The 26,301-nt window shown below is 39.9% G+C and overlaps 1 protein-coding gene across 2 annotated transcripts in view; it reads right to left on the minus strand.

The window, feature by feature from the left end:
• Nucleotides 1–26,301, minus strand: part of SMARCC1 (SWI/SNF related BAF chromatin remodeling complex subunit C1) — a 176,831-nt gene that overhangs the window by 148,281 nt on the left and 2,249 nt on the right. Inside the window, exons 2-6 of one of the 2 annotated variants that reach the window (XM_084618950.1) lie at nt 15,756–15,875; nt 7,228–7,313; nt 5,845–5,871; nt 3,068–3,149; nt 750–842 (exon numbers count right to left, since the gene is read on the minus strand). In XM_084618950.1, coding sequence (XP_084475076.1) covers nt 750–842; nt 3,068–3,149; nt 5,845–5,871; nt 7,228–7,313; nt 15,756–15,875 — 408 coding nt within the window. The remainder of the gene's footprint in view (nt 1–749; nt 843–3,067; nt 3,150–5,844; nt 5,872–7,227; nt 7,314–15,755; nt 15,876–26,301) is intronic. The other variant, XM_084618951.1, reaches the window with a different exon arrangement.

The following is a 26,301-nucleotide window of genomic DNA, read 5'->3' on the forward strand; positions in this document are numbered from 1 at the left end:
TCTTTGCAAAATTACACATTAAGATATATGGTTTCGATTTTTTTTAACCGTTTTCTCATCAAGTGGAAATGCCTTTTCCATTTGCATTGCACATCGACGATTAGCAGTATATCTGTCATACTCGGCATTGCAATTGGTGCTGTAGAAATGGTTCAAGTTATATTCTTTTGTCACTGCCATGACTTGCAAACATATGAGCAACAGAGGCTTATGTCCATTTTCAGTAAAAAGATAGTTACGCTCCCACTGTTCATGAAAGACTTTTCTTTGTAATTTTATCACAAGTTAAAAAAAATTGAGACCGAAGTATCAGTCATGGGTTTGTCAATGCACCACTTCTCACCACACTTGTGGTGCAGTGGATACAGACCTGATTTTTCAGGATATTGAATTTCCTTGTATTCAGCATACATGCAACCCAAGGAAGCACACAGCCAGTCCCCCTAGTGATCAGTCTTCCACATCGAAACATGCGCTTTATACTCTGAGTATGTTTATCACAGCAAAAAAGCTGAGAAATAAAAATAAATGTCACAGCAGAATAAACTGTTAACTGTTGGCAGGCCAAATAAAATGATCTGGAAAGATGGATGCAGTCCCAGGCCACCAGTTGCCCCTTGCTCCTCTATACTATTTAATTTTTAGAAGCCTCAATTCTAAAGTAATATCTCTACCATTGTCCTTTATAAACAGCTTCAAAAACTTAACCTGCAAAAATGCAAGGCTGCTACAAACTTCATATCTGTTACCTGGTGACGTTTGACAATGTCCTTTAATTTATTAGCCAACTTCAGTTCGATATCTGGAATGAGGTAGATCGTTGGTCTGCTCAGACAATTATTCTAGAGGAGAAAAGGCAAAACTTTAAATCAGAAACTAGTGGATGAAAGGCCTGAACCCATCAAGGATTAATTACTGCATTAAACATTACTGCTTGACAAACACTAATGCAAAGGTCCTGTGAAGAACCTAACTAGGCATTTTAGTGCCCATGACGAGAAAGCATATTTTCACCCCCTAGAGGCAATGTGTGGGTGGGTAGGGACATGGGGTCACGTGCGCCCCCCCCCCCCCATTTCTGCCTTCCATTTAGCACAGAGGTTTTCAAACTGTGGGGGCATGCCTTACAGTTTGAGAACTGTTGCCTCCTGCAAGGAGCTGAATGATCAGAAGCTTGCGGGAGCTGGGGGCACTGGCCAGCTGCTCAGCAGCCCTCTTTGCCCTGTTCCCCGAGCTGGGCCACCTCTGCACAGATGAGCACTCCCTGGGCAGGGTGGGCAGCACAGCTCAGAGATGTTCCCCAACATGCTCTCCCTCAAAAGGGCCTGGCACTGACCAGCTCCATCCCGGAGCTGGTCCCTGCCAATGGAGCCCGGCTGCCATGAGATGCTCCAGTAGTGCCAGGGCAGAAGCATGCGAGTGCCTTGAGAAACATCTCATGGCTGCTGGGCTCTGTGGGTAGGGGATGGCTTCAGACAATGTCACTGGCCAGTGCTGGGCTCCATCGAGGGACAGGCAATAGTGCGGTGGACGGAGCGCTGCCTGGGGAGCATCCACCTGTGCAGAGGACAGCATGGACAGCAAGGGGCCTGAGTAGGCCAGTGACCCCCATCAACCACAGTTTGAAAACCCCTGTGCTAAATGGAAGGCAGAAGGAGAAGATGTGACCCTGTGACACCAACACCGCCGCCCCATTTTTCCGCCCCTGTGGCTTCGCACCCTGGGTGGCTGCCCTGCTCACCCTGCCTGAGTTCTGTGCACCAGCATGTTCTTGGTCCATTGAAGAAAATGGAAAGATTCTCAACTTCACGATGCTTTGGATCAAGTCCTGAGCATGCTACTGTAAATGGAAAACTAAACACCATGTTCGATACATCCTGACTAGGATCTTACCCTACAGCACCAGTGTCTACAGATTTCTACATTATCTAGAACAGTGGTTTTAGCCACACTAAATGTTTATTTTAAAATAAAGTGACTATCCAGCTATCTTTAATCAAATCACAGCAAAACCATTTATTCCAAAATGTCAATGAAGAGTGTCACTTTTTGGGTTCTTTCCCTCCCGTTTCTGATTTTGCTACATACTTGAAAAGTACAGCTTGAAAGCAGTACAAGCAAAAGTACTGGCCTAGGCCCTACAGATTATCATAGGAAACAATCACTGACACAGTAATAAACTTAATTTTAAATTGACCTGCTCGGATGGGGAAGTGAGTAGATCACTGTAATGGCACAAGGACAAGGGATGAGTAACAGGATACAGAGCTTTTCAACCTCTAGGTCAATTATTCAAATTTGACTCTGGACAGGAATGAGCTGCTACCGTATGGTAGCTGTTCAGTGGCTCAGACAAATTAGTCAGAGTTTACTAGTGGAGGGGTATTCTCATCAGAAACAAAACGGAACTTTCACCCTTGCTGGCAGTCTCAGACAAGCCAAGGGTGGACTTTGATGAACAAAATTAATTATCTGCTCACTCCTAGATGTGGTCCCTCCAAGTCAGGATTGAGGCACATTGATGGAATGTTGAAGTTTCTATTGCTGCAGCTTGTAATGTGCTTCTACACCTGCCCTGATAATCCAGCACCTTTCAAGAGCAGTAAATTCACTTTCAAGAGCAGTAAATTCACTTTTTGCCTTAACGTATGTGGCCAGGCTTTTGCAAGAATAGTTCTGTTTCACAATTTTTTATAACTTCATTTCCTAAATTCTAAAGCACAATGTTTTAACTTGTTAAACATACTGATTTGTACAGATGCTCAATTTTATTTTAAGTTAAAAAATAGTTGTCTAACAATTTTAAAGCTCAAAATTATTCTCCCACCCTAACTACCAGGTTTCTCTGTACTAAGTATTCCCCCAGTCATCCACTCTAACTAGTTTCAGAGATTCTCAAGAGAAAAGTTATATTCAGATAGAAATTCAAGAAAGATACAAAGTTTGGAATTCTGATGCAGGTCACAGCGCTAAGGGACCTCAAAGCTAGAAGGTCATTTCCCCAAAGAAAGTGGCAAATACACTGAGACACAAAACAGAAAATGTTTATGGTTATAAAATGTCTTGCCTGCACTAGTGTTTTTTCAATGTTCATGAACATCTCCACATTTCGATCCATTCGTGATGGATTCTGCAGATCAAACCTCCGCCTGTAAACGAGGAAAATGATTGAAAGATATTAAAGACTTCAACTTGCCTATTTTCAACAGCAAAGAATCTTTAGACTTTTTTATATTTGGTTTTGACCAAGAAGTGATATTTAAAACTCTGCACATTCTAGTAAATTACATTGGTATACTTAATATTAACAGAGAACGGATTCTTACAGTATCTGCATGTATGAACGTAAGTTATTAATGGAGTTTTAGAGCACAATAGAAATGGTTCTACCATGTTACTCTTGCTCCACTTAGTAGAAAAGAAACAGTCAATCTCAATCAACAAAATGCAGTTGATTTTTAAGCTCTTAGATGCACAATGAAATCCAAGGCTGAAGTTCTATTATCCAACATGACTAGCAACAAAACCTTGGAGTAAGACAGGTAGCCAATTAATTACATTTCTATGCTCTCTAGAGTGATCAGACAAGAGCAATTAATTAAAAGCAGCTGAAAATGTCATTTACTTTTATTGAGACAAAGCTCACAATGGTCGACAAGAGACAGCAGCACTGGGAGCATAGGCAAATCAATGTTCATGTCTTTAAACACTGCTTTCTATTTATATTTCCATCGCATTCACTAGTCTATTGGTTATGTTGAGCAATCAGTTGTAGGCCTACATTCTAACCTCAGAAGCACGCAGCTTAATAAAGCACACATCTTAATAAATCCACTACTGTGCTTTTTTTTTTTTAACTAGGCGCATCTGAAAAAACCACTATTCCACGCATGGAATACATATTGTAGATGTAACTGAAACAATACATTACATCCATCCTCACACTGGAAACTGATTCTTGGCCTATTGTTAAGTGGGAAATCTTTTACAATAACCCAAGTTATTAATCTAATGATGCAGAGACATAGTAATGTGACTTCTTTCTAAAGTCATGGGATGGATTCATTCAATTAAAATGACTTACTTTCCCACCTCAATACTAAGAATTTGGACAACAGCTGTAAAGAATTTTAAAGGTTAGGATATATATTTAGATACAAGTCTGCAATTTGACAGGCTCCAGGAGTTTCTGATCTCCAGCAATTCAGCCTGCACTATTAATTTGTTAAACGCTAGCAGTGGTTATCTGCAGTAACTGGTTGTGAGCTTCACTTTGGCAACTAGAAGGATTAGAAACAAAGCTGCTGATAAAGAATTCAGTATCAGATTCTTAGGTGGGGTGCATGACTTTCTGTCCAAGCATAGCACTACACACAATAAAAGCGAGTAAGTGCTTGTTAGTGTGCAAAGTGTAGTAAGTGGCAGTATACTTCAAATACACAGAGCACCACATATTTTCAGTAAAACACCTGAGAGATTGTTACAGCTTGTAAATATGTAATGATGTTAAATTCAGTTTTACACATCTTGATGTGCAAGTTTGAATTTTACAACTTCAAAAGCTCACATTAACCTACATATTTATAACCTCACAATCTCATGTAATTTTTATATTAATTTACTAATCTAAGCAATTTACTAATCTAAGCAGCTACCACTTTACCACTGAATGCATCCAATGAAGTGAGCTGTAGCTCATGAAAGCTTATGCTCAAATACATTTTAGTCTCTAAGGTGCCACAAGTACTCCTTTTCTTTTTGCGGATACAGACTAACACGGCTGCTACCCTGAAACCTGTCACTTTAACTATCTGAGGCCCTTAAGTACTGTATTGCGGCATACACGGTCCTCCACGTGGAGGGGGGGAGAGGGGGCATCTTTATAATATACCAGAGAGGTGCACATCACTAGACGTTCACATTTGTGAAAGGTTTTTTCTTTCCCTAGTGGTTTCGATTTTCAGCCAGTGTGATGGGATTTTTTCCACAGAGGACTGACCTTGTTGTAATGTACAACATAACAGAGAGGAGTTACGGGCAATCACTTATTTTTGTATGCTTATCTTTCAACCGTGAAGTTCTCTATATTTAAATGTCAATATTACATGTCAATATAAATGTCATCTCAAAGTCTTACAGTGACTGTCAGAACAAGAAATCTTAAAAAGTTGTGTACGGAACATTTCTGGACTGGTAGAGGGTGGGCTTGATGATCTATAACTTATTATTCTAACTGCCTTGATTAAAAAAATCTTGCCCCAATATACACATATTGACATAATTTCACAATCTTTTGGTCAGAATGTGATCTTCAATAGCTGCTCTGACTGAGATTAATGGGACAAAGTTAAGCATTAGGAAAGTGGACACAAAGAAAATTAAAATACTGATTATGTTCACAAGCAAGTTTTCAAACTCCGACTATTATTTCAACCATTTTCAAAACACAATGTGTTAAGGCTTAAACATCTCTATAAATCAGGTCACTTATTTAGTGCTTAGCTTTAACAGACCAAAATTTTCAAACATGGTTGAAGTCAACACTAAGGATTCATTTCACTTTGTTCATACATTCAAATTTCTACCATAATTTTATTTAACCTTCCACATAAAAGCACTCATGTTATTTCTTAACATATAAACAGCAGCATATACTGTATTGGGAATTTTTTTTTTTTTAAAAAATCACTTTAAAAAGATCATTAGGAGGTCCTCCTGTCTTCTTGTTTAACTAATTAATTCTAGAAACTAAGTCTGGAGCAACAGGTTTTAGAGAACATCTGTTTGAATTACAATGACAAGGTACGTCCAGCTGCACTGGATAAGTGCATTTTTCAGACATACCTATTATGACCAGGAAAGGTACTTCTCCTATAAGACAGATCATTCACAAACAGGTTAACCAAGAGCGACAATGCATACCATTGAAAAACAAAGAATCATGCATCAGGCACATCATATTATTTGGTCAAGTCAGTGAAGGAAACATTCCAGGCTCTAAATCTGATCCTCAATGTTAAATTCTCAAGTATCATTTCCTTCCCCACTCCACATGCACGCACACACACTCAAGACACTACCAGCTAGTTTTGAGGGATCAGCAAGAGAGGGAGGAGAGAGGATGCGGCCAAATGTCAGAGTTTTGCTCTCATTCAGATTTCTGTAAATGGGAAATAAGTTTGTCCAAAAAGAAAAGAATATTTACGTTGTGGGAGCTAGTTGAGGTGCTCTTCTATTGAGGCTCAGAGGAAGCACAAAGCACCTAAAAGGCACATTACTCAGATATCTCAGATAGCAGTTATCTGTGGCTGGGTATTAGCATTGTAGGAATGGAAGAAGGGACTTCAGATAGTTAACTTATGGCAGCTTCTTACTCTTTCATGTCCTGCAAATGCAGTTAGGGGGCAGAGCACCATCAACCCTACAAAAATAATACTAAAACATGGCTTATTCTTGCCTTTTGATTTGCTTGAGGGGGTAATCTTAACCCAGGTACACTCACAGGTCTTCACAGCATTTGAAAAAGAACTACATAAATGAAGGGAAAATTTCTGCCTTATTTTTAACTGAGTTATTGATCTTTTATATTGACTATTTTTAGTTCCCAATTGGAGATTTTGCAATTTTCTCAATGATAATTTACTTATTATGTAACTTCCCTTTTGGGAAAAGTCTTCTGAATTATAATGTACACACGATAACCACCGCTAGACTCCAAATGGACAGTTTTGTACACATCAATATTTATATAGGCAGTGGTTTTATGAAACTTGCATTCTCTACTTATGAGCACAGATGAACAGTTACAAAGCATTTTCTATTTATTAGTATCTATGTGGTGCTTTGTATTTGTAGACATTAATTATTCCTAACAATATCCTAGGAGACAAGTAAGAATAATCCACATTTTACAGATGGGGAAACTGAGGCACAGCAAGAGTCAGCAATTTGGCCAATATTACACAGCAAATAAATGGCAAAAATGGGATTATAAGATCAGGAGATTCTGACTCTCAGCCTGAAGCTCCATCCATCAGCTCACAATATTTCTCATCTTTAGATAACTTTAAATAGAGCATCAACTAGAAAACAAAAATTTATTCCTCTTCTCAACTCCCTTTCCCACTCAACTCTTCAAGAAAGTGTATTAAATTGCAAGTAGTTTGAATAGGCATTTCATTTGTTTAGTTTCATGCAGAAGGTGTATAAATTCAAGTAAAAACTTACCAGCCCTGTTCATTCTTATACTTGTAAGCAGCACCAAGAATATGACATAATGTACCTCCAGCTTTGAAATCCATGAAACACTTGGCCTAGAATCAGGAGACAGAAGTGTGAACACTGACCAAAAGTGACATCTTCAATGCTATGACAGCGAAGATACGCTTTGTATCATTAAATGTACACAACACTGTACAGAACACAAAACCAGTGAGCTCATAAATGTACCATTCCATTTTCATCTGGGGCTTACTTTATAAAGCTTTACTCTTCACTCACTTAAAAACATTCCAAGTTGTAAAAAAAAAAAAAATACATATTCAAAATTAAGCAGTCTGATTGTAAACACACGGTGAGATCAGATGCATCCTAAATTTCATCTTAATCCATTCCACTCCTTTATGTTTCTACTTCCCACAGATCGGGGGCTCAAAGGCCAACTCCGATATGTATTTTCATAGGTACATGAGAATCTATGTTCTACAGAATCACAGAAATGTAGGGCTAGAAGGGACCTTAAGCAAGTCATCAACTCCAGCCCGCTGTGCTATGGCAGAACCAAGTAAACCTAGACCATCCCTGACAGGTGTTTGCCAAACTTCTTTTTAAAAAAGAACACAAAAACAAAAAAACCAACCAACCCTCCAGTGATAGGAATTCCACAGGCTCCCTTGGAAGCCTGTTCCAGAGCTCAACTACCCTTATAGTTAGAAAGCTTTTCCTAATATCTAATCTAAACCTCCCTTGCTGCAGATTAAGACCATTACCTCTTGTCCTATCTTCAGCAGACATGGAGAACAACTGATCGACATCTTCTTTATAACAGACCTTAACCTATTTGAAGACTTATCAGGTCCCACTCAGTCTTCTTTTTTCAAGACTAAACATCCCCAGTTTTTTTAGTCTGTCCTCACAGGTCTGGCTTTCTAAATCTTTTATCATTTTTGGTGCTCTCCTCTGGACTCCTTCCAATTTGTTCACATCTTTTCTAAAGCGTGGCACACAGAATTGGAAACAGTACTCCAGCTGAGGCCTCACGAGCGCCAAGCAGAGTGGGACAATTATTTTCTGCGTCTGACATATGACACTCCTGTTAAAACCCCCTCAATCATATTAGCCTTTTTCAAAACAGCATTACACTGTTGACTCATTCAATGTGTGATCCACTCTAACCACCAGATCCTTTGCATCAGTACTACCACCTAGCCAGTTATTCCCCATTTTGTAGTTGTGCACTTTATTTTTCTTTCCTAAATGAAGTACTTTGCACTTGTTTTTATTGAATTTCATCTTGTTGAATTCACACCAATTGTCCAATTTGACAAGGTTGTTTTTAAATCTAATCTTGTGCTCCATAGTACTTGCAACCACCTCCCAGCCTAGTGTCATCTGCAAATTTTATAAGCATATGCTCCACTTCATTACCCAAGCTATTAATGAAAAATATAGACTTGTACTGGACCCAGGGCGTCAATGACCCCTGTGGAACCCCACTAGATACGCTCTCCCAGTTTGACAGCAAACTATAAATACTCTGAGAATGGTCTTTCAGCCAGTTGTGCACCCACCTTACAGTAATTTCATCTCAACCAAATTTCCCAAGTTTGCTTAAGAGAGTGTCATGTAGGACTGTCGAAAGTCTTACTAAAAGGTATAACATTTACTGCTTCCCCCGATCCAGTATGGCTATTAAGGCCCATAACCCTCACGTTTCACTCCCCATCAGTACTTGGCATGGGCTGGGGAAGCTAATGATCCAACCAATGGAACAAATTTAGTAATGAATCCTGGTCACATGCCACCTGAGGCACGTTGCACATATGTTAAGAAGAAAACCATATCGAAAAAGGAAATTAGGTCAGTCTGACATGATTTGTTTTTGACAAATTCATGCTGGTAAATCCTTAGAACCCTATTATCCTCCAGGTGCTTACAAATTGATAGTTTAATAATTTGTTCTAGTATCTTTCCCAGTATGTAAATTAGGCTGACTGGTCTATAATACCACAGGTCCTCTTTGTTCCCCTTTTTAAAGATAGGTACTATGTCTGCCATTCTCCTGTTTTCTGGGACCTTCTCAGAGATAACTGCTAAAAGTTCCAAGATTGCTTAAGCCAGTTCCTCAAGTACCCCAGGATGAATTTCATCAGGGCCTGCTGACTTGAATACATCTAAATATTCTTTAGCCTTTCTTTCCCTATTTTGGCTTCTATTTCTTCCCCCTCGTTGTTAACACTGTGGTTTTGAGTATCTGGTCACCATTAACCTTTTTAGGGACACCTTGAAACAAAACAGTCATTAAACACCTCAATTTTCTTGATATCAGTTATTAGATCTTCTTCCCTGCAAAGCAGAGGTTCTATACTTTCCTTTATCTCTCTCTTGCACCTAATATATTTAAAGAACCACTTACTGTCTTTTATGTCCCTTACAAGGTGTAACTCATTTTGTGCCTTAACCTTCCTGATTTTGTTCCTACATTACTCCTGGGGGGATTCTGTACCAAAAAAATTAAAAATTCTACAGATTTTATTTGTCAAAATAATGCAATACAATCATACCAGTTTCAATTGTTTTGGTAAGTTATTTAAACTACAATACAGAAAAAAGTCACAATAACTATTCAGCATTTCCTAAACACATGAAAGTTAAGTTGCAAATACTTGGTAACTAATACCCTGCATTCCAATTATAATCCTGGATTTTCATTTAAATTACATTACAGAACACCAAACAGGAAAAAAAAACAAAAAAAACAAGTAGAATATCATTTTAAATTGCTCAGACTTTCACACATGCAAGTCATACAGTTTTGCTAATCATTGTCCTGGACCTAGATGGGTACTTTGGGAAGTGCTTGGTTCTAACATTGTCCTAATGTTTTATTGACTGCTTGGTAAATGTTTTATTTACCCTCAGAAGTCTTTTTTTTTTTCCCCAATGGGTAAGTAAAAATCTAATCCTATTGTACCTTTTTCTGGGGTGGGCTATGACATAGCCTCAGAGGTCTGGTACACCCCATCACAGATTCCTTTTTGATGTTCAGGTCATTAAAGAGCTCCTTATGGAGCCACAGTGACCCCTTTCCATTCTTCATCTCAGGATAGTTTGCAGTTGCGTGTATAATACTGTCTGCTTGAAAAACTACCAGATGTCCTGAACGACTTTTTCCTTTAGATTTTCTTCCCACCGGACCTTACTTACCAGTTCTCTGAGTTTGTTAAAATCTGGTTTTTTTTTTTGTTTTTTTTTTTAAGTCAATTGTCCTTATTCTGTGCTCTCACTTCTTCTTTTCCTTAGGATCATGAAATCTATAATTTCATGACCACTTTCTCCCAAATTGCCTTCCACCTTCAGATTCGCTACCAATTCCTCCATGTTTGTCAGAATCAAGTCTAAAATAGCTATCCCTCTGATTACTTCCTCCACTTTTTGTAACAAAACATTGTCCTCAATACATTCCAAGAACTTACTGGAAATGTTATGTTTTGCAGTATTACTTTTTCAACAGCTGCCTGGGTAGTTAAACTCTTCCATTACTACCAGGTCTTGGGGTTTGGATACCTCCGTTATTTGTTCTAGAAATGCCTCATCCACTGCCTCTTCCTGATTTGATGGTGCATAGTAGACCTCTACCACGACATCACCCCTATTTTTTAACCCTTTTATCTTTACCCAGAGATTCTCAACTGGTCTGCCTCCCACTTCCTTCTGGATCTCAGAACAAGTGCATATATTCTTGATGTATAATGCAGCACTCTTCCCCAAGCCACCTGCAACAGGATTCATACATACTGTAGAACATAATGTATCAGAGGTGGCCACTGAGCCCCGATCTATAAAAAATAGAAACAAAGGAGTGGAATGGATTAAAGAGATAAAGGAGAATCTCAGTATTTGTTTTAAAAAAAAAGTTTCCAGCTGTTTTCCTAATGAAGATATCTTTGAAAAACAGAAATATAAACCAATCAGCTGGCCTCCACTTCTGCAGCAGGAAGATTGCATGGGGCTGGTCCTGAAGATCCCTTTCCGTGTAAAAGTTTTTGTAACAAAAACCAAAAAATTTTTATTTTGTGAGGACCAGCAAAAATTTTTTTTACAGACTTACTGCTAAATGCATCTCATATTGATTTATTTATTACAGTACCTGAAGCGTGAAAGGCACCATTTCACTTCAACCAATCAAGGGGTATACCATACCACACATTCCAGAATTGAGAGCAGAACATCAGCTGGAGATTTAAAGGGTCCATTAGGTCTCATTTAGTCTCTCTCTAAGGGGTCAATACAGGATTGCTTTCTAGAGTATGGATAAAATAGTGGAGAGGACTCTAATTTTAAATTGGAGAGCATGCTTCAGATTTTTACATTCTTTTCCAGGATCACTAGTCAGGATATTTGTAAGTTTAGAGCTGGCTGTAAAATTGCACAATCATAGAATCATAGAATATCAGGGTTGGAAGGGACCCCAGAAGGTCATCTAGTCCAACCCCCTGCTCAAAGCAGGACCAATTCCCAGTTAAATCATCCCAGTCAGGGCTTTGTCAAGCCTGACCTTAAAAACCTCTAAGGAAGGAGATTCTACCACCTCCCTAGGTAACGCATTCCAGTGTTTCACCACCCTCTTAGTGAAAAAGTTTTTCCTAATATCCAATCTAAACCTCCCCCACTGCAACTTGAGACCATTACTCCTCGTTCTGTCATCTGCTACCATTGAGAACAGTCTAGAGCCATCCTCTTTGGAACCCCCTTTCAGGTAGTTGAAAGCAGCTATCAAATCCCCCCTCATTCTTCTCTTCTGCAGGCTAAACAATCCCAGCTCCCTCAGCCTCTCCTCATAACTCATGTGTTCCAGTCCCCTAATCATTTTTGTTGCCCTTCGCTGGACTCTCTCCAATTTATCCACATCCTTCTTGAAGTGTGGGGCCCAAAACTGGACACAGTACTCCAGATGAGGCCTCACCAATGTCGAATAGAGGGGAACGATCACGTCCCTCGATCTGCTGGCTATGCCCCTACTTATACATCCCAAAATGCCATTGGCCTTCTTGGCAACAAGGGCACACTGCTGACTCATATCCAGCTTCTCGTCCACTGTCACCCCTAGGTCCTTTTCCGCAGAACTGCTGCCTAGCCATTCGGTCCCTAGTCTGTAGCTGTGCATTGGGTTCTTCCGTCCTAAGTGCAGGACCCTGCACTTATCCTTATTGAACCTCATCAGATTCCTTTTGGCCCAATCTTCCAATTGGTCTAGGTCCTTCTGTATCCTATTCCTCCCCTCCAGCGTATCTACCACTCCTCCCAGTTTAGTATCATCTGCAAATTTGCTGAGGGTGCAATCCACACCATCCTCCAGAACATTTATGAAGATATTGAATAAAACCGGCCCCAGGACCGACCCTTGGGGCACTCCACTTGATACCGGCTGCCAACTAGACATGGAGCCATTGATCACTACCCGTTGAGCCCGACAATCTAGCCAGCTTTCTACCCACCTTATAGTGCATTCATCCAGCCCATACTTCCTTAACTTGCTGACAAGAATACTATGGGAGACCGTGTCAAAAGCTTTGCTAAAGTCAAGAAACAATACATCCACTGCTTTCCCTTCATCCACAGAACCAGTAATCTCATCATAAAAGGCGATTAGATTAGTCAGGCATGACCTTCCCTTGGTGAATCCATGCTGGCTGTTCCTGATCACTTTCCTCTCATGCAAGTGCTTCAGGATTGATTCTTTGAGGACCTGCTCCATGATTTTTCCAGGGACTGAGGTGAGGCTGACTGGCCTGTAGTTCCCAGGATCTTCCTTCTTCCCTTTTTTAAAGATTGGCACTACATTAGCCTTTTTCCAGTCATCCGGGACTTCCCCGGTTCGCCATATTCAATATTTCCATTGAAAATGCATTTTCAACAAGATTTGGCAGGAAGAGTTCTCAGGTAAAGGATGCAGTTACTGGGGAAATCGGGGGAAATCGGGGGAGGAAAAGAGAGAGAGAGCGCGTGCCCCAGATCCAGGATGTTCCCATAAGCCAAGGGAAATCTGTTGATTATATGAAGCAATAACCACAACTCCATATGTGGCAAGAACTAATTTTAACCATGCAATGTACTAATCCATTTTTTGCTCCTAGAAAGTAGAAATCTTTTGATTATCAATTTAAGATGTTATAGTAGGAACAAGTTTAAGAGACATCACATGATTCTACATTCCAAGCCACTGGAAACTCCATACATAGGAATGGTGAGGTAAATAAAAAGCTTAAATGTACAGTTCAATCACATATTGTTTAAATCAGAAAGGTGTTTGAGTCTTAGAAACCTGCACTAAAGCAAAGAAATACATGTATCAAAGTTATATTCTACTTTCTTTTAAAAATACACTTCATTCGAATCCTTTTTTTAAAAAAAACCCTATAGAACTCTAGAGCAACAGTTTGTGACACCATCTAGCTTGAACACTACAACCTACATTATTCATAACCTTTGAGTTACGCAGCAGCTCTACTCCATGGTGGGTGGGTGTGTGAGACAGAGAGAGAAAGAAATCTAGACTTGAGTTATTCAGACCCTAAGAGTGTCTGCTTGCAAAGTGGGTTCTTTTCCAAGGTATGAAATGGTAAATCTACATACATTGCTACAGAGTTTCTTGGATGAAACACACTACCTAAGTCCAAAGTAGATTTAGCTTCAGCCATTACAAGTGGGCCCTTTATATTTCCCCAGATGATTATGATTTTGCAATTTAGTTTTCCTATTTTTAAAAATTATTTTTCCTCTCCCATTTCAGTGTGTGAGGCCAGCATAGAGGAGAAACTAACTATATAAAAGCAACAGTGAAATTGTCCGAACAAGTACACTTTGTAAACCAACTGGAAAAAATAAAGATTTTCCTTATAATCTTTCAGTGACAGTAATGGGGGGGCATGGATGAGTGTTCCTATCGCACTCCCCGTCAGTATCTGGCCCAAGCCGGGGAAGCTAATGATCCGACCAGCAGACCAAATTCGGTGATGAATCCTGGTCACATGCTGTCATAAATATAAAGGGAAGGGTAAACCCCTTTGAAATCCCTCCTGGCCAGGGGAAAGCTCCTCTCACCTGTAAAGGGTTAAGAAGCTAAAGGTAACCTCGCTGGCACCTGACCAAAATGACCAATGAGGAGACAAGATACTTTCAAAAGCTGGGAGGAGGGACAGAAACAAAGGGTCTGTGTCTGTCTGTATGCTGGTCTTTGCCAGGGATAGACCAGGAATGGAGTCTTAGAACTTTTAGTAAGTAATCTAGCTAGGTATGTGTTAGATTATGATTTCTTTAAATGGCTGAGAAAAGAATTGTGCTGAATAGAATAACTATTTCTGTCTGTGTATCTTTTTTGTAACTTAAGGTTTTGCCTAGAGGGGTTCTCTATGTTTTTTGAATCTAATTACCCTGTAAGATATCTACCATCCTGATTTTACAGGGGGGATTTCTTTATTTCTATTTACTTCTATTTTTTTATTAAAAGTCTTCTTGTAAAAAACTGAATGCTTTTTCATTGTTCTCAGATCCAAGGGTTTGGGTCTGTGGTCACCTATGCAAATTGGTGAGGCTTTTTATCCAACATTTCCCAGGAAAGGGGGGGTGCAAGTGTTGGGAGGATTGTTCATTGTTCTTAAGATCCAAGGGTCTGGGTCTGTAGTCACCTAGGCAAATTGGTGAGGCTTTTTACCAAACCTTGTCCAGGAAGTGGGGTGCAAGGTTTTGGGAAGTATTTTGGGGGGAAGGACGCGTCCAAACAGCTCTTCCCCAGTAACCAGTATTAGTTTGGTGGTGGTAGCGGCCAGTCCAAGGACAACGGGTGTAATATTTTGTACCTTGGGGAAGTTTTGACCTAAGCTGGTAAAGATAAGCTTAGGAGGTTTTTCATGCAGGTCCCCACATCTGTACCCTAGAGTTCAGAGTTGGGGAGGAACCTTGACACATGCCAACTGAGACACACTGCGCATACGCTAAGAAAAAGTGACAGTAATATTAAAGTGCTATTTGCAATACTATCAGGGAAAACAATGTCTGGGCAGATGAATGATTTTTAAATTGATTGTATCCATTTAATAGTGTCTAATTAAAACATAGCCACAATTATGAGGAATAAACTGTGAAATCTGGTAAAAAAATTCTGACCGAAGTTGAAAGTTATAAAGCTATCAGTATTGCTGATAAAGATCAAATCCAAGTTATGGTAAAATATTTCCAGATTTGACCCTACAAAAATTACTATGCCATCTGAAAATTAAAACCACTCCTCACTTTCAAATGAGCTACTGAATATTGAAATGGCAGGATGTTTTAAACTTAAAGCTTGTTTCACAAGACAGGAGGACCAAGCTGTTCGCTCATCTGCATTAAGCATTGACAGTGACTGTAGAACAGCCACAGATCTACCTTCTCAGCTGAAACTGTGCCACTGTGTGATTTGGCAACAAAAATATTGGATGAACAAGAATGAAGTATACTGCTATAATGGCAGTCGCTCCTGGCATTCAAATACTCACAGGAAGTTTGGTGAAGGCAGGATTGGTGACATGTTTCCCAAAGGCATCTTCCTGGAACTGCAGCAGCTGCACCACCAGCCCAGCCAATGTTTTATTGGTCGGAGCATCTGCCTGAACGTACTGAAAGACACAAACACATACTTACTGGAGATAGGGCAGAAAGACAGTACAATTCCTCTGGCAATTCAAAGACCAATTCCAGCAAGCTTCAGGGCACCTTTTTTTTTTTTGCGCTAGCTTTTACACTCATATAATCTTTAAAATACATAAACAAAACTCAGTTTTATTTGTCAGGAACTATGCTTTCAATCCCAAATAAACCACACTGCCATAATCCACGAGAGGGGATAAGGTATGTATTTCTGTAATACAGCTCATCATCAGCAAACAGTGGACATTTGTCTATTTTTGGCTTTTTGTTATCGGTTAGTTTTTAGAGTCATGGATTTTACCTTCTTTAACAGTTATTTAATTGTATGAAATGCAGCTATGTTAGAATGGTCATTATAGTCAGCCACATTTACAAAATCTTTTTTTTCCTGCTTATTTAATGTATTGCTTTAGACTGATTCATGATAACCTGTACTTTAATATCTAGTCTAAGATTTGGCAAATATCTGTGGATCGTTATTAATTCACTGGATTCAATATTCTTCAGAAAAGGATTAAATACTTAATTAGAGATAGAAATCAGATTGAGTTCTAATGCTAATTCCGGCCCTCAGATATATACAACTCACTAGGAAAACACTGTCTTCTCCTCTCGCAAAAGAATTACCCTGTGTATTCCACATTAATTCACTAACCTTTAGTGTATTCATGCACAATCAGGAAAAATATACCCAGAAGACCAAATTTCTGCAATTTTGCAACAATCTACAATCAGGTACTTTTTCTCCAGGATATATTTATTTCCCCAGGCACAGTACCTCAGTGTATGACCAGTTCATACATAATCTGAGAGGCTATTAGTTGGTCAGTAAACAGACTAATCATTGAGCCATTTACCTGGTGAATAACTAATATAATAGCCAACCAGAATGTCTTATATCTTCCACTGTTTCTGTCTAGCCAGACTTCTATATATACACTTCTCGTGGAATTCTGTGCCAAAAAATTAAAAATTCTGCACACAGTATTTTAAAATTCTGCATATTTATTATATTTGTCAAAAATAACACAATATAATCACATAAATTTCAATTATTTTTGGTCATTTATTTCAAAAGACCTGTTATCAAGAATGTCTTTAACGATACAGACAACAAAAAAGATTCAGGAAATGTTTTTTGACAAATAGATTCCTTACTAGGCATATTAATCCAGAACTCTGAGTACTAATTCATTTAAACTACAATATAGAACCATATTTCCCACACCCCTCAGAAGCAGTGCAAAGGCTTGGGGTGGTCACTGGTAACGAACTTGGGAGGGTTGTTGGGTATGGGTGGGAAAAGTATGGAAGAGGGTTATTTTGGGTGGGAGAGAGAGGACAGATTGTTAGAGAGCTTCCCCCATGCAGACCCTGGCTGACTCTTAGCCTCTCCCATTTAGTCAGGCACATCTGCCTGTCCCCATGTTCCTGCACCCCCATGTGTCTTTGCACCTCGTCCATGTGCCCCTCCACCCCCATTCAGACACCTACTCCCCACATCCCCATGTGGCTCTGCACCCCGTTCTCATGTCCCTATGAGGCTCTGTACCCCCTCCCCCTGTCCCCATGTGTCTGTACCCCCACCCAGCCATCCCTTGTCCCTATGTAGCTCTGCACCCCCTCCCACACCACCATGTGGCCCTGCATCTCCCTCCCTCTGTGGCTCTGTGCCTCTACTCCCATTCAGCCCCTGCCCCAGTCTGTCCTCCCTCACTAGCCCTTATGAGCCCTGTCTGACCCTCCACCCCCAGCACCCCACGCTGTCTGTCTCCCCATGGCCCCTGTCTCCTAACCTGGCCCACTGTTAAGAAGCCAGGCTCTCTCTCTTCCCTAGCTGGCGGGGAGCTGCTGCTTTGTTCTATCGCCACAGCGCCCCCTGGTGGGCAAAACGTGGATCTGCAGCAACATTTTGGCAGAAGCTTTTTTCTGCACAAAAAAATTAAAAATATGTGGGGCTCATTAATTATCCACATGCACAGTAGCACAGAATTCCCCCAGGAGTGTATATATACAGTACCTTGAGAAGGTCATGAAGCCAGAATAGTTACATAACCATCAGAACTCCTACAAATATTTCTATTTTTTGTTAAACAATTCTGTTACACACATCAGGCACTGGTCATTTCAATTTAGCCTGTTAAATAACCAAATAAAACCCTTTAAGCCAGTTACTAAAGCAGCATGTAAGAAGTGATGGATACTGTAAAGGGTATGCAAAAAGAAAAGTAGTACTTGTGGCACCTTAGAGACTAACACATTTATTTTAGCATAAGCTTTCGTGAGCTACAGCTCACGATGAAGTGAGCTGTAGCTAACGAAAGCTTATGCTCAAATAAATGTGTTAGTCTCTAAGGTGCCACAAGTACTACTTTTCTTTTTGCAAATACAGACTAACATGGCTGCTACTCTGAAACCTGTAAAGGGTATGGGTTTCTCACCATTAGACTTCAATAACTAAATACTTAAACTTGTAAGTGACTTAGTACAGTAACTCCTCGCTTAACGTTGTAGTTATGTTCCTGAAAAATGCAACTTTAAGTGAAATGATGTTAAGCGAATCCAATTCCCCCATAAGAATTAATGTAAATGGGGTGGTTAGGTTCCAGGGAAAAGTTTTTCACAAGACAAAAGACTATATTTCTGGTGAAAAAAGTGTGAAACACACAGAGTATAAGTTTTAAACAAACAGTTTAATACTGTACACAGCAATGATGATTGTGAAGCTTGGTTGAGGTGGTGAAGTTAGAGGGTGGAATCCCAGGGAATGCCTTACTGCTAAATGATGAACTAGCACTCGGTTAACACATTGTTGTTAATGTGGCTCACACTCTACAAGCAGCACGAATGGAGGGAGGGGAGACAGCATGGCAGACAGAGACACACACCCTGTGTGTGGGAGAGAGAGATGTGCATTGTCCCTTTAAGTATGCTGACACCATTCTAAGTACATTGCCTTTAAAAAGCTCACACCATCCTGAGCCCTGTCCTGTCCCCACCCTGCTCTATATGGAGAAGGGGTAAGTAGGGGACAGGAGTAGGGGGGAGAGGGACACCCTGACATTACCCCATCTCTTCTCCCCTCCCCTGAACAGGGAGCAGGAGGCTCCTGGGAGCAGCTCCAAGGCAGGACTAGCACATGACAGTGGGGGGGGGGGGGGAAGGACAGCTGAACTGCCAGTAATTGATAGCCTGCTGGGCAGCTGCTGCACAGGGAACTTAGGGGAGCAGGGAGCTGGTAAGGGAGCTGATGGAGGGGCTGCTGGCCCACCCTGGTTCCAAGCCCCCACCAGCTAGCTGTAAAGGGCTGCTCTTCCTGCAAGCAGTGGACAAAGCAGGTGGCTGCCAAACGTTATAAGGGAGCATTGCACAACTTTAAACGAGCACGTTCCATAACTGATCAGCAATGTTAACAACGACACAACGTTAACCGGGACGACTTTAAGTGAGGAGTTACTGTACTAGCTGTAGAAGCAAGGCTGACAATATCTGGAGAATGAAGTTTTAATGATTCAAAGAATATGAACGACACATGGCAGCACAAGATTCCCCAAGTTACCTCACTTGTGTGTGTGTCTCAACCACGACATAAAAAGGGCAGATGGTTTCCAACCTGTTCAATTATTCAATTCTCTGCCAAAGGGGAGACATTTGTGGTAATTTTGTAATGTGGATAGCTTCCCACTATAAACTAGAAAGGTCACCAAACCATTTCATACAGGCCACCATAGAGCACTCTCTCCTAATTTGGGCTGGATTCTATTTGGCAGCTTTGTCTGTTACCTACTAAGAACCATTATGCCTCCTGATAACTACTCTATCTTCTGGAAGTTTTAAGACTTATTTAACCAAGAAGGAAAGCACTTCATAACATTCATACAGTGCTGTAAGTGTATATGGCTGTAAAAGAGGTGACAAAGGTGACAAATTGCTGCTCCTACAGTTTAGGGCTTAAAAACAAAAACTCAATTAGTGTTGCTGAATCTCTTCATTTTACAACTGTTTAGATGAACAAACAGGGTTGTGCTGAATCATCAACAAAAGCCCTGCAATTCCCAGAAAACTGAGCCAACCATGTACAACAAAAGTCATCACTCTACCTTGTCCGATTTCACATAACATTTTGAACTTTCAGTTTAAGTAGTATTCTTCAACAAGTATCAACCAGATTGCATAGGAAAAAGTGTAGTTAAAATGCGCATTACTAAGCTACAAAGTTAACTTGTACAGTAGTTAGTGTATGGAACTGACAGCATGGAAGTCAAGTGTCAGACGTTATAATCTTGTTTCCATTCTATTTTAATAGAAGTTTATGAAGACCAAAATATTTATTCAACAAGAACAGCATGTGCACACATGTTCAAGAAACAAAGCTGCCAGGTCTAATTTTAGGCTTACCAGCCTCAATAGCACCTAAGTGGAGTAGCTTACCTGTGCTTATCATTACATCTGTTAGAACATATCCTTTCACCCTCAAAAGCAGTATGTAATCTGCGCATGCCAAGAAGAAAAATACTACCATTTCCAAAAAGGCTATTTTGTGGATGATCCTCATCCTGTCTAAAGGAACTTCCTTTATATAAAGTGTTATTCAATAACAGGACAACCTTAGTAACCATGAAAACCCATTTCACAAGGCAGATCCATTCTGTCATCTCTGGCTCTTGCGTCGTTGCAGTTTGACCGCATCTCAGTTTTATTACTGTTTAATTTCCCTGAAATAAGTAATTTAAAAAGGTTTGAACACTTTTTAAAACTTTATATAGTGCATTAAGTTTAAAGCACCATAAAAAGTGAGACAACCCTTAAAATTTCTAAAAATAGGTAAGTATGAAGTGTTCCTTGTACAGATAGACATTCTCTTCTGTGCTTCAGTTTTTCTGTGTCTAAGGCCACATTAAGAGTCAGTGACCAAAGTAGGATTAGAACTCTAAACATTTTGACTCCACAATCCACGCTCATTCCTTCAGATCATATTGCTTACCAGGACTCAAAACAAGTTGCATTTTTTGTTTGTTTGTTTCTGAAGCATTCTTCAGCCTACTGTAACAAAATTTAGAAACTTAAAGAGCACAAAATGTAACCTCACTCCAGAATACCAATATTTAGAAAAAATAAAATATTCTTAACCTAGATTATTATATATTTTTAGCTGCTACCTTAGTTAGAATTCCAGTCCCCCCGGTCCCCCTCAGGAAAATGCACCTGGGGGTTTGGATATATTTTGAAGTGTACATTTTTTTCACTCTTATTTCTTAATGGAGATTTGTGAATCCCACTCCCACCTCACACAGAGTTAAGTTAAACCTGAGGGCTGTCAAGTTGTTGGAAAAGGAAATAATTAGAAATAGAATATAGGAGTCCTAATGCTGTCTCAGATTTGCTGTGTTACCTTGAACATGGACATGTCATTTAATCTCTGTGCCTCCATTTCCCCCTCTACAATTAGAGGATAGAACACTTAGCTACATCAAAGGAAAAGCTTTGAAGGGTCCTCTCATTCACCGACTGAAAAAGCTGTACAAGAGGGCCTTGCTATGGGCTTTTGCCAGCAATATTAATCCAACCAGATTCTTATTTGCCAGCTGATTCATAGTTGATTTTTTGGGGAAGGAGACAGCAGTGAAGTTTACAAGCATCATTCATTTTCATATTACTTTCACCCATAATGAGCAGAGGCAGCGTATGAGCCTGCAGAGAAGGAAACACAATAAAAAGTTTTAGAGTAAGCTGCCCTAGGGCAAGGTCTATGCCTTCTTGTGTGTTTGTAAACTCACCCAGCAGACTGTTGGCACTACAGGAGACACATACAGAAACAACACTAAAATGTCAGACTTGGATACAAAAGCAAGGAAACCCAACTTTAAGGCCACCACTATCCTTAAATAACTCAACTGTATGTTGTAGCACTTTCACACAAAAGACCACCACTTTCCTGACAATTAACCATAGCTAGATTCAATGATTTGAGCTAAAAGCAGAACAGCAACACCACTAGATTTGTGTCTTTAGCGCCTTTTAAAAAAAAAAAAAATTGATTTTCAGATTAGCTCAAAGGAAATTAGCAGAGAAACACTTGCTAATTTAATGTTCCAATGGTACTGATAAGAGACTATGAAACAAATATGGAGATGACAAGTTTTTCCAACCCAGATGCTAGTAGCTAATGAGAAACAAGTTGGCGGTCTCAGTCCACGTCACAAACCACTAAAATTAACACTTTAACAGCTGCCAAGGACTGAAACAACATGGGACATCCCTCCAGGTCAGGGTTGAGGCATGTTAACAGAACTGTGTGTGGGAAGCTGGCACTGCTGATGTCTGTGCTGTAACTTTTGTGGCTACATAGCAGACTTTCAGCACCACTGCCATCAAGCCACTGTTTCAACCAGCACAGAGGCCCCTTATTTAAAATTTAAAGGAAAAACAGAAACCTTGTTTTAGTAAACCAAATTAGTCTATTGCAGTAGTAAAAATTAGACCAGTTTGAAAAACAAAATTTTGTGGCTCAGATCACTTCAGTATTCAGTAAGAATCCCAAATCATACCCACTAAACACACTCAAAAGACAGCCAATCCTCATGTTGCTTGCATTCTGAGGCAGCACACCAGCTGTTTACCCATTTGTTTTTATTGCAGATCTCCACCATACCATCTGTCAGTGCTTTTTGTAGCCACCAACCTGATTTTCAGAAGCACTGAGCACCCGCAGACTGCAGCTAGACTTGGAGGTGCTTAACATTCCTGAAAATCATGCCCAGGGACTACGTCTTTGGTCTGAAATCAACATGAAATTCGATTACGACAAGTACAAAGTACTTTACTCAGGGAAGAAAAAATCAAATCCACAACTACAAAATGGAGAATAATTGGCTAGGTAGTAGTACTGCTGACAAGGATCTGGGGATTATAGTGGATCACAAATTTAATATGAGCCAACCATGTGATGCAGCTATGAAAAAAGGCTAATATTGTGGGGTGTATTAGCAGGAGTCTTATATGTAAGACACAAGAGGTAACTGTCTTGCTCTTACTGCCACTGGTGAGGCCTCAGCTGGAGTACTGTGTCCAGTTCTAGTTGCTAAACTTTACGAAAGATGTGGACAAATTGGAGAGTCCACAGGAGAACTACAAAGATTAGGTCAGGTTTTATAAACCTTTTCTATAAGGAAAGGTTAGGAAACCGGGCATGTTCAGTCTTGAGAAAAGACAACTGAGAGAGGGACCTGATAGTCTTCAAATTATTAACAGCTATCGCAAAGGACGACAGTGATCAATTGTTCTTCATATCCACTGAAGGTAGGACAATAAGTAACAGGCTTTATCAGCAGCATGGGAGATTTAGGGTAGGTCTTCACTACCAACATTAAAGCGCTAGCGTTTTAATGTGGCTGTGTAGTCGCAGCTCCAGTGCTGGGAGAGAGCTCTCCCAGAGGTGCAAAAAACCACCCCCATGAGGGGAGTGGCTTCCAGCGCTGTAGCACTGTCTACACTGCCACTTTACAGTGCTGAAACTTGCATCACGCAGGGGTGTGTTTTTTTCACACCTCTAAGCGAGAAAGTTTCAGTGCTGTAAAGCAGCAGTGTAGACAAGGCCCTAGGTTACATATTAGGAAAATCTTTCTAACTATACGGGTACTTAAGCTCCAAAATAGGCTTCCAAGAGAAGTTGTGGAATACCTCATCATTGGAGGTTTTTAAGAACAGGCTAGACAAATACCAGTCAAGGATACTCTAGGTGTATTTGGCTCTGCCTCAGCACAGGGGGATGGACTAGATGACTTCTCTAGCTCTCTTCCAGCCCCACAGTTATTTGAGTCTATAATCTTTAATGCCAAAGCTATTTGTTGAGCTCTTTAGCATAAAAAGTGTTGGATGTTAAATGAAGAAAATGTGTGCTGGAAATTAAAGACCACCCAAAATGTTAAAATATTTCCAGCAGAACTATAAATGGCACAGCATAAAGTAGAGAGAGATATTTTAATAGAAAACAATTAGTTGTGTAAACATTAATAATAACATGATGCTAGTTGCTGTACATGCACATCAGGGCCTGATAAGTGGAGCCTCTGATCATTAGTGAATTATAAATAATAAACTATATTAAATAATTTACTCAACTTTTCATAGTTTGAATTAGATTTCTGTGTAAAATAGTATTTTATCCTGTATCTGTCCCACATTATGTGCATTAGGTCGAAGAATATCTCAGTCCTGACCAGAAAAGGATTTAACACTCCAAACACAATTGACTAGGCCTTCAAAGAACCCCACAACACAAAGCATGGGGATCAAACTCATTCAGAGGAGAGGTCTGAATTCCATTTTTTATTATGGTCAAAGGGTGGGAGTAGAAATGTAAGACTTCCTACTACTTTCAATCGACAGCATAACTCCCAGTTATGTCAATAGATTTGCACACAGATCGTGAATAAAATTGTTTTTGTAGTCACTGAACTTTTAGAGTACCTTGCTATCAATTCAATATCACTAACAGTATCACTGTTTTAACTAGCAATTTTACTTGACTTATGGCTCAATTGTTCACATTAATTCATCTACCAAACTTGGTCAATGGAAAAATAAGGTGACCACTATATCTGCTTTTTGTTTCTCTTCCTTCTCCATCCTTCTTTCTTGATTTCTCTTCCTCTTTCCTGTGTTTATGTGCATCTTCTATTCTTCCCTTTGGATTTCTTTCACTACAGCAACTCCCAATTCCCACCCTCCTTCCGTGGACTTCATTCCCATGCCCTTCCTCCATGTATCCCACTGAAATGATCAACAATGAAAGAGTTATTTTTTATGTTAGCGTCATCACTGGTCTTTAGCACTGATATCCTAATGAGATTAATAAAGGGTGAGGGAATTCACCCTTAGAGTTAGTTTCAGGTTGTCTGCAGACTCAGGAAGACAACACTGCACTGATTTACATTTGATTCACAGTTGGAAAATTACCTGCGTAATCCAAAGCTAGAAACCTAATTCTTCTTTAAAAAGCCTGGATTCTTCAGTTTCCATGTGTCATGCAGGCCACAAATTTTTCAACCAGACACAAACTGTTCAATTTATTAAGGACACTATCCTGCACCAGTTGAAGTCAATGGAAGTTTTCACATTAATACAGTACAACTAAAATAGTTCACTATAAAAACTGTAACCTGTGAAAACTGCTATTAGTCTTATTAATAGAAAGATGATAAACATTTACATCTGATGCTCTAGTTTTACTAATATTTAAAGACATTTGACTATATAAAATTCCTTTGTTTGCCAAAATGGAGAAGCAGTTCTTAATTCCCCCACCCCCCAGTTTTTAAAAAGACTATTCACTTCTCTTTTACAGAGATCTTAAAAAATTCATTTGCCAAGAATGATTAGATATCTTTTCCAGGCAAGTCCTATCAACTTTGCAGAATCTAAATTTTCATGTAAGAAAAATATTCAGTGTCTGGCCATTATGGTTAAAATTACCTTCGCATTTAACCAATGAATTGCTGTCTTAAGCCTACACTATGATGGATCCAATGCCTCTCCTGACACTAAGAGCTTTAACAAGCTACAACAGAGTGAAAAAGTTCTTGCCAGTTTTCACAGCTACAATCCAGAATCCTATATGCAGCAGTGGAAATTAACAAGAGCTGAGTTAACATCACTCTGATGCTGTTCAGACCTTTCCTCAAGGAAGGGTCTGAACAGCAAGAGGGCAGGTACTGATCCTATTCCCCAGGAAGGAGGACTCAAACTGAGGCTAGAAGAGTGGTAAAGCAGTGGATAAACAATCTTCTCTCACATTAGCCAGGGACTCTGGGATGGAAATCTTGGGAAACTGAATAAAAGAACACTGCTTTCTTCTAGGACCCACAAATACTGGAGGAACCTCACGCTTATAGAAACCAATTAGGCTTCAGGTTGATATAAACGATGGAGCCCCACCATAGTCCAGGAACTATATTTGAGGTCGGGAAGGAATTTTCCTCCAGGGCAGATTGGAAGAGGCCCTGGAGGTTTTTCGCCTTCCTCTGTAGCATGGGGCACGGGTCAGTTGCTGAAGGATTCTCTGCTCCTTGAAGTCTTTAAACCACAATTTGAGGACTTCAATAGCTCAGACATAGGTGAGAGGTTTTTTTGCAGGAGTGGGTGGGCGAGATTCTATGGCCTGCGTTGTGCAGGTGTTCAGACCAGATGATCAAAATGGTCCCTTCTGACCTTAATATCTATGAATCTATGAAACAGCAGGTTTTCTAACCCCACCTCTCCCAGAAGCTTAGGTGAAGGATGGGGAAATATCTAGCTTCCCATCTGGGTTTTGCTCCAGATAATGCTCCTCAACTTTCATCTAGGACTTTGGCTAGAAGGCTTAGCCTTCTGGAACTAAGTATTTGGTAAGACTTC

The sequence above is a fragment of the Lepidochelys olivacea genome (assembly GCF_965140295.1).
Source record: "Lepidochelys olivacea isolate rLepOli2 genome assembly, chromosome: 2".
In the NCBI taxonomy this organism is placed as follows: Eukaryota; Metazoa; Chordata; order Testudines; family Cheloniidae; genus Lepidochelys; species Lepidochelys olivacea.